This window comes from Vombatus ursinus, unplaced genomic scaffold (genome assembly GCF_900497805.2).
Source record: "Vombatus ursinus unplaced genomic scaffold, bare-nosed wombat genome assembly UNPS02014778.1, whole genome shotgun sequence".
In the NCBI taxonomy this organism is placed as follows: Eukaryota; Metazoa; Chordata; class Mammalia; order Diprotodontia; family Vombatidae; genus Vombatus; species Vombatus ursinus.
In genome coordinates this window covers 56,868,044-56,881,091 of record NW_020954556.1, presented here as the reverse complement: position 1 = coordinate 56,881,091, position 13,048 = coordinate 56,868,044, and the positions used below count along the sequence as shown (strand labels likewise).

Sequence of the window (13,048 nt, the reverse complement as noted above, 5' to 3'; positions counted from 1 at the left end):
TGCAACTCCCAGCCTAACTAAAGCTAGGCTTTGAGACAGCCTCAAAATGTTGACTTTAGAGTTAACAAAGGAAAACTATTCAGTAAGTTTTCGCCAACCCTTGGGATAATTACATTATCCTACCTACATTGCCCCAAAGCAAACAGTTTAAAACAGGAGTTCTAGGGATGTTTTTACTCAACCCACAGGAGCTGATGAGATCACCAGGTAAGATACTATGGAGAGAAAAGGGAAGAGGACCCAGAATAGAGTCTTGGAGGGCCCTCATATTTAGGATTCTTGACCTGGATAAAGAACAAACAAGTGAGACTTAAAAGGAGTGGTCAAAAAAAGGAGAACAGAGAGAGAACAATATCACAGAAGTCTAGAGAGGAGAGTCTCTAGAAAGGGGTTCTTAATCTGGAAGTCTATGGTTAGATTTTAGAGAATCTGTGACCTTGGATTGGGAAGTGGGATGGGGATTACATCCTTATTTTTACCAACCTCCGACTGAAATTTAGCATTTTAAAAAATTATTTAAAAACATTATTCTGAGAAGGGATTGGTAAGTCTCACCAGACTGCCAAGGGGGTCCAAGATGCAAATATCTTATGACCCCTTGTTTAAGGATCTTTTCTTCCTTGTAACTAACAAAACAGTAACAACTCACATTTATATGACAGTTTAAGTTTTACAAAGTGTTTTCCTCCAAAACAACCCTACAAGGCAAGTAATAACTTGAAACTAGAATCAATTCATAACTTCTTCTTATAATAAGCAAGGTAAGAAACAAATAAAAGATGAAAAAAATGAAAAATGATGAAATGAAAAATGCAAAAGATGAACCTCTAGATTTGAGACTACTTTGGCCTTCAGGATGACTAGATTACTGTAGATGGAGCCTCCAATGATAAAAGGTTTGGGTCTGGCCTTGATACAATAATACCCTCCATGCTGTGAGTTGATGCCACCCTCCCCCTGACAGGACAAGTATGTGAAGCCCTGTTGGAACTCAGGTGTTCCTGGCTCCAGGTCCACTCTATCCACTACACTACCTAGCAGCCAGCAATACTGGCTCTCATCTTGTGCCCTGGTTCTAGTGACTGTTTCCTGCCTTATGTCTCTATGATCATGTCCATCTTGTAACTCAGTTCCAGGAACTAGGTCCCTCTGTTGTCTTGCTCTGTGTCTGAGTTCCCATCTTGGCTCCTCACCCAGTACCAACTTGAGTTCTGCATCACCTAAATCAAACCTTTTCATATCCTAGAGCCATAATTTCTACATCTGTGGGTTCATTTACTGGCAGCAGGTCAAGGGGGGCCGCAGTCTCCATGACCGGCTGCCAAACCTCATTACCAGCAATGCTATATTGCCTGCTGCTACCCATTTTGGGGGTGGGAGGGGAGAGCAATCGGGGTTAAGTGGCTTGCCCAGGGTTACACAGCTAGTAAGTGTCTGAGGCCAGATTTGAACTTAGATCCTCATGACTTCAGGGCTGGATCTCTATCCACAGATCCATCTGGCTGCCCCTGCTACCCACTCTTACAATGGGTATTTGCCTAGCTGAGCTTTCTCCTAAGGCCTGCTTTTGTGGCCTTTGGCAATCATATGCCCTCGCTCCTCCTACAGGTATCTGGTCTTCAGGTCCCAGCCATCTGGCCAGCTCCACTACTGATCAAGCTCCATGTATGACAATGTCTCTACCTTTTCCTCTTTCTCTATTACATCCCACATTCGTTTCCAGGGACAGGAAAATGAACTCATCTGGCAAATTCAGATATGTGACTCTGAGACTGAATCAGAGATATTACTCATCCAAGTTCAATTCCCTCTTTCAGTGTGACCTGTGTGTGGGCCTACACATAATTGTGGCCCTACACTGACACCCGGAGGTATATGTGCCCTACGTTCTTCTGCCCTCTTCTCCCAGAAGGCCAGCATCCAGGTGGGTCCACACAAATACAGAGGCTCAGGGAAAGTACTCAAGAGCTAAACACCAACATGATGTTGCTGCAGACCTGCTCGTAGGAGGCTGGCCAGGCCTCTGTTTATGCAGTGCCCCTCCATCAGCCCTCCTTTCCATGCTTCAGAGGATGGGACCCTTCTCAGTTTCCTATTGAAGCCCCACTGCAAGGGAAGGCCAAGAGGGATCTTCCTGGGGATGTGCTCACTCCCCTGTGTCCTGACTTTCCACCCCCCCCACCTCAACTCTGTGCCAACATCCTTTCCAACTCTTTCATTGTATCTGTTTCTCTTTTATCACCTCTCCCACCCTCCCTCTCTATCTCTTTAACTGATCATGCTACAGAGCTGAAATAGTTTTATCTCATGCTGCATCTAGTGAATAGAGTTTTAGGTTCACTATCCTTAATCTTAAAAGTGCATAAGCACATTAATATTTATACATTATGTTTCTGATATTTTGGAAATGTATTTAAAATATATTTAGAAATACATTCTTTTGATATGTAATTTTATACATACATACATACGCACACACACACACAAACATATGAAATATAGCTAGGCAGTACAGTGGATAGAGCACTGGACCTGGAGTCAGGAAGACCTGAGTTCAAATCCAGCCTCAGACACTTAGTAGCTGTGTGACCCTGAGCAAAGTACTTAGCCTCTGTTTGCCTCAGTTTCCTCATCCATAAAATAGGGATAATAATAGCACTTGCTATTATATTATAATAATTATATATAATATACTATAATATTACATTATATTACATTATATTATAATAACAGGGCTGTTGTGAGGATTGAGTGAGATGATCATTGTAAAGGACTTAGCACAGTGCCTGGCACACAGTAAGGACTACATACAAATGTTAGTTATTATTATTATATTTATATCTAACACATCATATTTTCTTCTGGGTAGGTGGGTGAATGAAATAAAGTTGCTTTTTGCTTATGATTTGATTTGTTTTCTTGGAATCAATACCTTTTCTTAGGAGAAAAAAATAAGATTCTCAATCCCTGATAGAGAGATTATCAACCACACTAATCTTGGCACTATATAATTTACATTATATTTTTTATACTTTTTTATTATATTTTGGTGAGGCAATTGGGGTTAAGTGACTTGCCCAGAGTCACACAGCTAGTGAGTGTTATGTTTCTGAGGCCAGATTTGAACTCAGGACCTCCTGACTCCAGGGCTGGTGCTCTATCCGCTGTACCACCTACCTGCCCTATTTTTATTTTTTTTTTTACATTATATTTTGACATACTCCCTTTGTTCTCACTGCCGTCTTCCACTCCACATCTACCTTTCTTTTTTTTTTTAATTTGGATGTTCATTATCTGTAATTTGGAGTGTCTAAAGTGAATGGGAATGGCATTCTGTGACAATTCATCCACTAAAAGACACACATTTATAAGGCTTAAAGCAGTGTCCTGGGTCTTCAGGACACAATGATGAAAACAGACACAGTCCCTGCCCTCAAGAAACTTACATTCTTCTGACAGCTTTAGTTTTGTTTCCTGACCTCTGAGGCTCCAGAAAGCCACTCCTGCCTTCTTACCCCTCCCCCTGAGCAGTCGTGGAGTAATGAGTGCCCAGCTGGATCAAGGTCAGAATCAGTTAAGGATGAACCATTTCTGGGTATTTTTGTTTATTTCACCTACTTTAAGCCTTGTGTGTAACTCTTTGACTACTACCTTATTACTAATTAACTTTCCTGATTTCAAATTAATCTATTCTGGCCTAGCTTCATTTTAGACCAGAGGTCCTTAACCTTTTTTTTTTGGTCACAGACTCCTTTGGCAGTCTGGTGAGGCCTACAGACCCCTTCTCAGAAGAATGTTTTAAAATAATTAAAGGAAAAGCTAAATTTCACTTAGAGGTTAGTGAAAATAAAAATGTAATATTTTTCTATCCAAGTTCATGGATTCCCTAGAATCTATCCATGGTCCTCTTGGGGGTCTGTAGACTCTAGGTTAAGAACCTCTATAAATTTAGATTAATCTTTTCAGATAATCAGTTTTAGGGAATTGGGGTAGAGTAATGCACATTAGAAAAACACCACCTAAAGGATGCATTTAAGTATAAAGAGGTTTAAAAGTATATTTCTAGAAAATCTTAAATGATTTTCTAATATCTTGATACAGAAAATCCAAATTGGGAGAAAAAAAAAGTTTTCCAGTTAAGATTAAAAAAAAGCCCTTCAAAAGACAGTATTTTTTAATTGCCTCTGGCATGGTTCCATGGTGTCATGCCCCCTGTCCTCACAAAATGGGGGGCAGAAGGAGATATAATCATCATCATCATCATCATCATCATCATCCTGACATTGGATTTCCCAGTCCTTGGCAATCCGGGAATCCTCTCCTAATTTCCCCTGGCAGCTGAGGACAGAAAGGACAGCTGTTAGGGTAGGCAGTAGAAGTAGTAGGTGGTTGAGTTCAGACAAGGTGAGGTCAAAGGCAGCTGAAGACAGCAGGCACCAATGCAAAAGGCTTTAGGCTCTGGCTGAAATCACCCTATGCCCACCCACATGGAAAAGGAGTGACTCTAACAAAAGCTGAAGCATAATCATGGCTTTTATTTCTGCAATCCCATTGCCACTGAGCTTGTTCCATCTTCTAAATGGAGCCTACTGCAAAGGGCACCTCACCGAGTTATAATGGGCTTAACCCCTCTTTTTTTTAATCCCTCTTGATAAGGAATCAACTTGACCTTCCCAGGAGTTTCTGATATCTTTACTAGAAAGGACAAGGGAAGGGCATAAGCACTTATACAGAATCTACTATGTGCCAGGCACTGTGCTGAGGGCTTCTACAAATATTATCTCATTCCTCACAACAACCCTGGGAGGTAGGTGCCATCAATCAATAGTTCAGTGACTTGCCCAAGGTCACACCGAATTTTTGTCCAGTAAGTGTCTGAGGCTGGATTTGAACTCAAGATAAGTCTTCCTGACTCTACGCCCAGCATTCTATGCAGTATGGCGCCACCTAGCTGCCCTACCTAGACAAATACAAAGCATGAAATGGATCATTAAGATGATAGCCCTTCAAATACTGTTTTTGCACCATAGGAACAGGTACAGATAGAGCCTGTGATTTCACTGGTATGGGGAACTCCCAGATGAAAAAATTCCTTCTACTAATGCAGGTCATTACCTTCTCTGCAATTTACAGCCTTAATTACCTATAGCACTTAGAGGTTAAGTAACTTGCCCAGGGTCACATTGAATTTTTGGACTTCTAAGTCATTTTCGTCTTTGTGGAGGGAATGAGGATGAGTGCAAAGGAGGAGGGAGGTGGGAAAGAGAAGATGAGGGAAGCAGCGTTTATAGATATGGATGATAAAGCTTAGAGGCGCGAAGGAGGGAACAATTGAAGACCAGATAGTTCCTGGTAGCTGAAACTCAAGGGCCACACAATGGACATGTCAGTGATAAGGGAAGTCCCAACGAAATAGCTAACTTTTGATAGTTGGACAATGCAAAAATACTGCACATATGGCCAGTGTTGGGTCTCCCACATCCAGATGCTTCCCCAGTGTTGGAGAGGATCTTTGGATGCAGCTTTGATCTAATTCCTCTAAAGGCAGGTCTATATTGGACTGACTGACTTGAGTGAAGTAAGGATGGGGAAATACCATGCCAAGTAAAACAAAAGTTATTTTGTTCAAAGGAGTGGACCAGACTGTTAGATGTAAATTCAATGGTACAGAGGCTGATTCATTAAATTATCCAGCTGATATATTATGCAACAGTGGAGGTATTATTCTAATTTGTGATTTGAACTTTTTTCTTACCCATCCTTCTGTTGGTAGTGGATGGATGATAGATAAAATTGACTTCCAAGCCTAAAAAATGTTATTCAAAAGCATATTATGAATTAGGAAGTGGGGGGTAGGAACATCTGTAAACTGGGGAAAGTCCATGGTGACCATGGATTAAGCGGGACTAAGTAGTAGGCTCAGGAGTCACTCAGACTTGACTATTTGGTTCTAAGTTTCACCCAGATGGCTACAAATCAGCACATATCTTCTCATATTCAGAAGTCTCAGGTCACCTCAGGAGGGTCTTATACCAATTGGAGTGAATCTGGAAGATGATTTGAGCAACAAAAAGGGACCAGTAGATATTTCATTAGGCAAAGATTTTTCACAGGATGTTCTAGAGTCTGGGAGTTACTCTTTATGGGGCCCCAAAATAGTGTTGCCACATCCTGAAAGTGGACACAATAACAAAAAAAAAATCTCTTTCATTCTCTAGATGCTTAGCGTTCAATTTATGGAAAAAATGAAATAGGCATTTATTAAGCACCTACTATATGCCAGACACTGTGCTAAGTGCTTTTCAAATATCTCATTTGATCCTCTCTACAACCCAGGAAGTAGGTGCTATTATTATCCCCATTTTACAGTTGAGGAAACTAAGGCAGAAGAGCTAGTAAGGTCTTAAGGCTGGATTTGAACTTTGGTCCTCCTGATTCTAGGCCCAGAACTCACCTAACTATCCATGGTAATAATAAATGCAAGAGTCTAATATCTGAATGACTTATTTGGATGCTATAGGACCACTCCCCTGGTGACAAGATGCATCTGCTTCCACAATGAAGCTTGAGTTCAAATCCAGCCTCAGACCAAATACTTGACACTTACTAGCTGTGTGACCCTGGGCAAGTCACTTAACCCAATTGCCTAAAAGAAGGCGGGGGGAAGCTAGGCGGCACAGTGGATAGAGCACTAGCCCTGAAGTCAGAAGGACCTGAGTTCAAATCCGACCTCAGACACATAATATTCACTAGCTGTGTGACTCTAGGCAAGTCACTTAACTCCAAATGCCTCACCAAAAAACAAAAACAAAACCAATGAAGGGCAACTGATGATTGAGACATAATCAAGAACAGGGACATTTTTGAACCAAAAGTTGTTGGAGACGTATGCATTGTTAGAATCACTGGAATAGCTTATTCTTCTGGAGTGAGCTGCTCAGGGAAGAATGTTAAATAAAACATCAGCAATAGCTGATGTCCCCAGAAGCGCTGGATCACAATGATGCTTGAACAGTGTCTACCAATCACATTGATCTTCTGTGAGTCCATTTTGATCCCCTATAGGGAGGTGACATGTCCTAAGGAGCCCTGAACCAGGTCAAAGGTCAGGCATATGAGTGCTGACTTCGAAGTCAGATGAAGATAAAAGAGTAATAGGAACTATGCCGATGTCGGTTATGGGAGTCAATCATGATGTGAAGCCTAATGGTCCCATGCTATTTATGGTGTGCTTGAAAAAAGAATGGATGTGGGTTTTCCATTTATCCTACACTCAGATACAGAATTTTGCAGCAGAATTACCAACTACGTGAGGGGAGGCAGATTAAAACCAGAGCCCCTGAAATAAGGCAAAGGGATAGTATCAGGTGAGCCATCAGAAGAAGTAGGTATTGAGCAAAAAACCAAGGATGATTAGGATTCTCAAATAGAGTTAAGGAAATGACAGAATGGGGTTTATAGGCCATGGTAATGAGCCATCACTTTGACCAACTCAATCTTCCGCCTTTTGAAGCCCTGTTTCTGCCGGTGGAGTGGAACTGTCCATGTTTCTGATGTCCAACAGCTGCCATGTTAAGTCAACAACTTTAACCTTAAGTCAAGGTTACCAACGATCTCTTAATTGGCAAATCCAATGTGCTTTTTTCCTAAATCCTCCTTTTCGTGTCCTTTCTGCAGCCTCTGACACTGTTAATGACCCCCTCCTTCCGGATACACTCTTCTCTCTAGGTTTTCATGACACTGCTCTTTCCTGATTCTCCTCCTCTCTGCCTGACCTTCTCCTCAGTCTCTTTCATTGGATCTTCACCTATGTAATGGCCATTAATAGGGGGTATCCCCCCAGACTCTGACCTCAATCATTTTCTCTTTCCCTCTATACTAAGAATTCCTAACTTAGAGGTCTATGAACAGATTTCAAGGAGTCTCCAAATTTGAATGGGGAAAAGACATACATACATACATAAATATATATATATATACACACTAACCTTTAGTGGGAATTTTCTTCAATTAATTCAAAAACATTATTTTGAGAAGAGATGTATAGGCTTAACCAGGCTATCAAAGGAGTTTATGGCACACACACAAAAAAACAAAAAACCAAAAACCCCAATAACCCTTCTCTATACCATCTCACTTGGTGATCTCATCAGGTCCTATGGATTCAATTTTCACTTCTAGGCAGATCATTCCAAGAACTATATATCTATCCCTACTCTTTCTCCTGAACTCTAGGCCTGCATCGTGACTATCCTCTTGGACATCTTGAATTCAACGTCCTATAGGTATCTCAAACTCAATATAGGCAAAACAGAACTCATTATCTTTCCCCTCATCCTAGCTTCCTATTACTGTCAAGGGAACCACGATCCTCCCAGTCACCTACGTTCAAAACCTCAGAGTCGTCCTCAGTTTCTTTCTTGCTTTCATCTCATCCACCCAATTCATTGACAAATGTTGCCATTTCTACCTTCACAACATCTCTCGCGTGTTATCTTCTCTCCCCTCATAACACCATCACTCTTGTGGAGGGATGGTCTCACACAGCACCCCTTGCTTAGACTATTGCAATAGTTTTCTAATTGGTCCCTTTGCCTCAAGTCTCTCCCTACTCTAATCCATCCTCCAACTCACCTGCCAAAGTGATTCTCCTAAAGTACAAATCTGGCCATGTTTCTCCTTTCCTCAATGTACTCAGTAAAATCACATGACTCTCCATTACTTTCAGGATCAAATATAAAGTATTCTGTTAGCATTTAAAGCCCTTCACAACCTGGCCCCTTCCCACCTTTCTTGTCTTCTTACTCTTTACTCCCCCTCACACACTCTACAATGTAGTTACACTGGTCTACTGTTGTTCCTCAGGTATTACAGTCCATCTCCCAGCTGGGCATTTGCATTGGCTGTCCCCCATGCCTGAATGTTCCCCCTCTTTTCTTCTACCTCCTTGCTTCCTTGGCTTCCTTCAAGACTGAACTCAAATTCCACCTTCTGTAAGAAAGAGGTGTGTTGTTTCCTCCACTAGATTGTGAACTCCTTGAGGGCAGAGACTGTTTTTGGCCTTTCTTTGTATCCTCAGCACTTAGCAAGGTACCTGGAACATAGTAAGCACTTAATAAATGCCGATTGACTGACTTGCTAAATATGTCATGGTGTCCCTGTGTTTTTATGACAAGACTGAACTGTTTTCTCCCCTTGGGGCTATACTGATTGCTACCTTTGGTAACCCAAGATTGCTTTGGGCAAAATTTTCTGGGCAAGACCATGATCAACATTAGGAAAAATTGTGGTGTTTGAACATCATAACTGAAAGCATTAGAGCTTTCATTAAGAATGTCAGACATTTAGAAGTTAAGCCAGAAGCCAGAAGTTCAGGGTAATATTTGAACCAGAGTAAAGACATCTGACATTCTGTGGCCAAAGGTCAATTTGAGATGAAGATGACACAGGGTTATTTATTATTATCCCTTATGGTGAGTGACCTCTTTGGATGGAGCCATTACTAAGAATTCTCGTGCCTGAGGCAGATTCAGTTGGGAAAAGGGTAGCACAGAAGAGAGGACAGTCTAACCATAGGTGCAATTTTATTGGAAGTGGGGTAGTCTGATTCTGGGTTCAAATCTCACCTCAGATATTTACTAGGCATGTGACCCTGAGCAAGTCATTAACTTCTCTCAGCCTCAGTTCATCTGTCATGAAGGGATTGGATTGGATGACTTTTAAGGTCCTAAATCTATAGAACCATGAGTTTGATCTGCACCCCAGAGGGGTGGACAATGGAAAGGCAGGACTCTGAAAAATGTGTACCTCTAAATCTGGTTTTTTTTTTTTTTGCTTTTTGGTGAGACGATCGGGCTTAAGTGACTTGCCCGGGGTCACACAGCTAGTTAAGTGTTAAGTGTCTGAGGCTGGATTTGAACTCAGGTTCTCCTGACTCCAAGGCCAAAGCTCTATTCACTGCTCCACCTAGCAGCCCCTGTACCTCTAAATCTGATGAGACCTGGGGGTGGTGACCTGGGAGCAATTGTGCTGCCTGGCCCTACAGGGAGAGTGGTCACCATAGGGAAGAAGGGAGCTTCACTCCAGCTATTGAAAACCACAAGGAAAGCCCTGGTTGCCATAGGCTAGCTATGACTGTGTTTTGATAAAGTTGTGAATGATAAATTGTGGCTCACATTAAGGATCCTGAATTGATAATGATGCCTCAGTGCCTCTGAAGATGGGGAAACATTTTCCTATGTCAAAGGATGTTTGATATCCATATCATGTGGAAAGGTCTCATCTTCTGCTCTGACAGCACTTAGCATAGTGCCTGGCACAGGGCAGGTGCTTAATAAGTGTTTATTAATCAATGTTTAATGAATGTTTATTAAATGATTGACTGATGGGTTCCAGCTGACTAGTCAGGAATAGCCTCATCTTCTACACTGGACAGCTGGCTTTTTGGGCTCCCTGTCTCTCATGCGCCAGGGGCAGAGGCTTAATGCAAGCCTGAAGATGAGTCCCTGACATGACCTGAGTCTGCTTTTCTCTTCTGGTCTTTTATTATTGACTTTATTCTCACTGATTCTGGACTATCTTGGTTTTCTCTTGATAGAATTCTGATTTCTACCCCAACATGGTTATGTAAAGCAGTCTTTCAACAACTTATCATCCTGTTGAATACAGGATGTTGAATTTTCTCTAAAATGGTATACCTTATTCAAAACAAACAGGGATTATCATTTTGCCTTTGTATCTCCAAAGGCTAACATAGTACCTTGCATGTAAGGGGTTCTTAATGTTTATTGAATTAAATTGAATAGAATCAGACAGATACTATAAATTCAGTTTACTTTGAGTTTAGTAAAGCATTTGACAAAGTCATGTTATTTTCTCGGAAAAACTGAAAAGATGTGGGATTTGTAACTGGCTGAGTGGCTAAACCCAAAAGAAGTCAACAGTGGTTCTATGTCAGATTTGAAGGAAGGCTCTAATGGAGAGCTCCAGAAATCTGTGCTTGGTCCTTTGTTATTTAATACTTTTATCAGTAATTTGGATAAAGGCATGCTCATCAAACTGATAGATGACACAATGCAGGGAGGCATAGCCAATGTACTAGAAGAGAATCAAGATTCAAAAAGATCTTCACAGGCTAGAATGTCAGACCACAGATAATAAAATGAAATTTTGAAAAGACAAATGAAAAGTCTTACACTTGGTTAAAAAAAATCAACTTCATTAGTACATGATGTGGCATATGTGGCTAGACAGTAGTAATATGAAAATGACGGAGTTTTAGTGAACTGCAAGCTCAATATGAGTTAATTGAGATGAGATCTAGTCTCATCATGCAGCTGAAACTGCTCTCTTCAAAGTTACCAATGATCTATTAATTGGCAAATCTAATGGCCCTTTATCCATGTTGATCTTCTCAGCAGTAAATGACACTATCAACCATGCTGTTCTCAAGGAAACTCTCTCCTCTCTAGTCTTTCATGACTCTTCTCTCTTGGATCTTATCTCTGTCTGGTCTCTCCTGTCTTCTGATTCTCCATCTCCATCAAATCTGCTCTGCCCTGAATCCTCTTTTCTTTTCACTCTATATTATCTTATTTTGTGATCTCATTAGCTTTCATGGGTTCATTGGATTCAATGGGTTCAATGATCATCTCTTTAAAGATCTCCAATTCTACACTGTTTATTGAGCTATGGTCATACATCTCCAACTGCCTCCTGGACATCTAAAATTGGATGGATGCCCTATAGGGATCTCAAACTCAATGAATCCAAAACAGAATTCATTATTTTTTTTCTCCAAAACCCTCTCCTCTTTTGAACTACCCTACTACTGCCATGGGTACCACTACCCTCTCAGTGACCCAGGCTCATGACCTCAGTATCATCCTTTATTTCTCTCCCTCACCCCACACATCCACTGCCAATTCCACAGCTGAATCTCACCATTTTAATCTTCACAACATGCCTTGTGTATGTCTCCTTCTATCCACTCATACAGTCACAACATTAGCTCCGACTTTCATTGTCCCTCTGCTGGACTACTGAAATAACCTTCTAATGGTCTCCCTGCCTCAAGCCTCCCCTCCTCCAATTCACTCTCCACACAGCTGCCAAATTAATATCCCAAAGCACGTATCTGAGCATATCACTCCCTTCAAAAAATCTAGTGTGATTCTATGATAAAATACAATCAGGCTGACACTTAAAATCCTCCACAATCCCACTTCCACCTACCTTTCTAGATATTTCACAGTATTCCCCATCATACACTCTGGGTTCTAGGCATGCTGGCCTACAAGCTGCTCCTTGTAATTAACAAGCCTTTTCCCATCTCTCTACTTTTACACTATACCTGGAATGCATTCCCTTCTCACCTCCACTCTTAAGAGAATCCTGAGCGTCCTTCTACACTAAGTTCATGTGCTCATTCCTACAGGAGGAGACTTTTTTTCTGTTGCTCCCAGTTATTGGCACACACTGTCTCCCTTCTAAATTACTCCATTTTTACTTATTGGCATCTATGCTTTAATCTGACAGGCAAAGAGGTAAACATCGTAGCACTTCATAAAAGCTGCTATTGAATCTAGCAGTTCTAGATATAATGGAACCTAAAGTACCTTCATGAAGTTCAAAGCCACTGGAGGAGTTTCAGGAAATTTTTCCTCAAGAGTTTCCTGGGGGAAAAACAAAGAAATGTCAATGATGCAACTAACCAAAATTGTGCTGAGCTGGATTTATAAGAACCCTGGACTGATAGCATCAACTAGACTGATGCAGCAGAAAACAAATAGTTTTTTTTTCCTTTGATTTACAAAATTCACATCTGTTTCTACCAGAGTACATTGTACTAGAAGGCATTTCTTCAGAGTTCCGTCCTCTTGTTCTTCAGTTACACTGCTGGCTCATTAAGTGATGCTGGGTTAATGTGAGCCTCAGTTTCCTCTTCTCTAAGTGAATAATAATTCTGTAACATAAGAGACACCAATACTGAGTTCAAATCTAGTTGCAGACACTAGCTGCCAGGACAAGTCACTTATCTGCTCTCTGC

General features: G+C 41.1%; 1 protein-coding gene across 2 annotated transcripts in view; it reads right to left on the bottom strand.

The window, feature by feature from the left end:
• CDKL4 (cyclin dependent kinase like 4) overlaps window positions 1-13,048 on the bottom strand; it is a 58,496-nt gene that overhangs the window by 4,959 nt on the left and 40,489 nt on the right. For both annotated transcript variants that reach the window (XM_027865504.1, XM_027865505.1), the window contains exon 9: window positions 12,618-12,674. In XM_027865504.1, coding sequence (XP_027721305.1) covers window positions 12,618-12,674 — 57 coding nt within the window. The remainder of the gene's footprint in view (window positions 1-12,617; window positions 12,675-13,048) is intronic.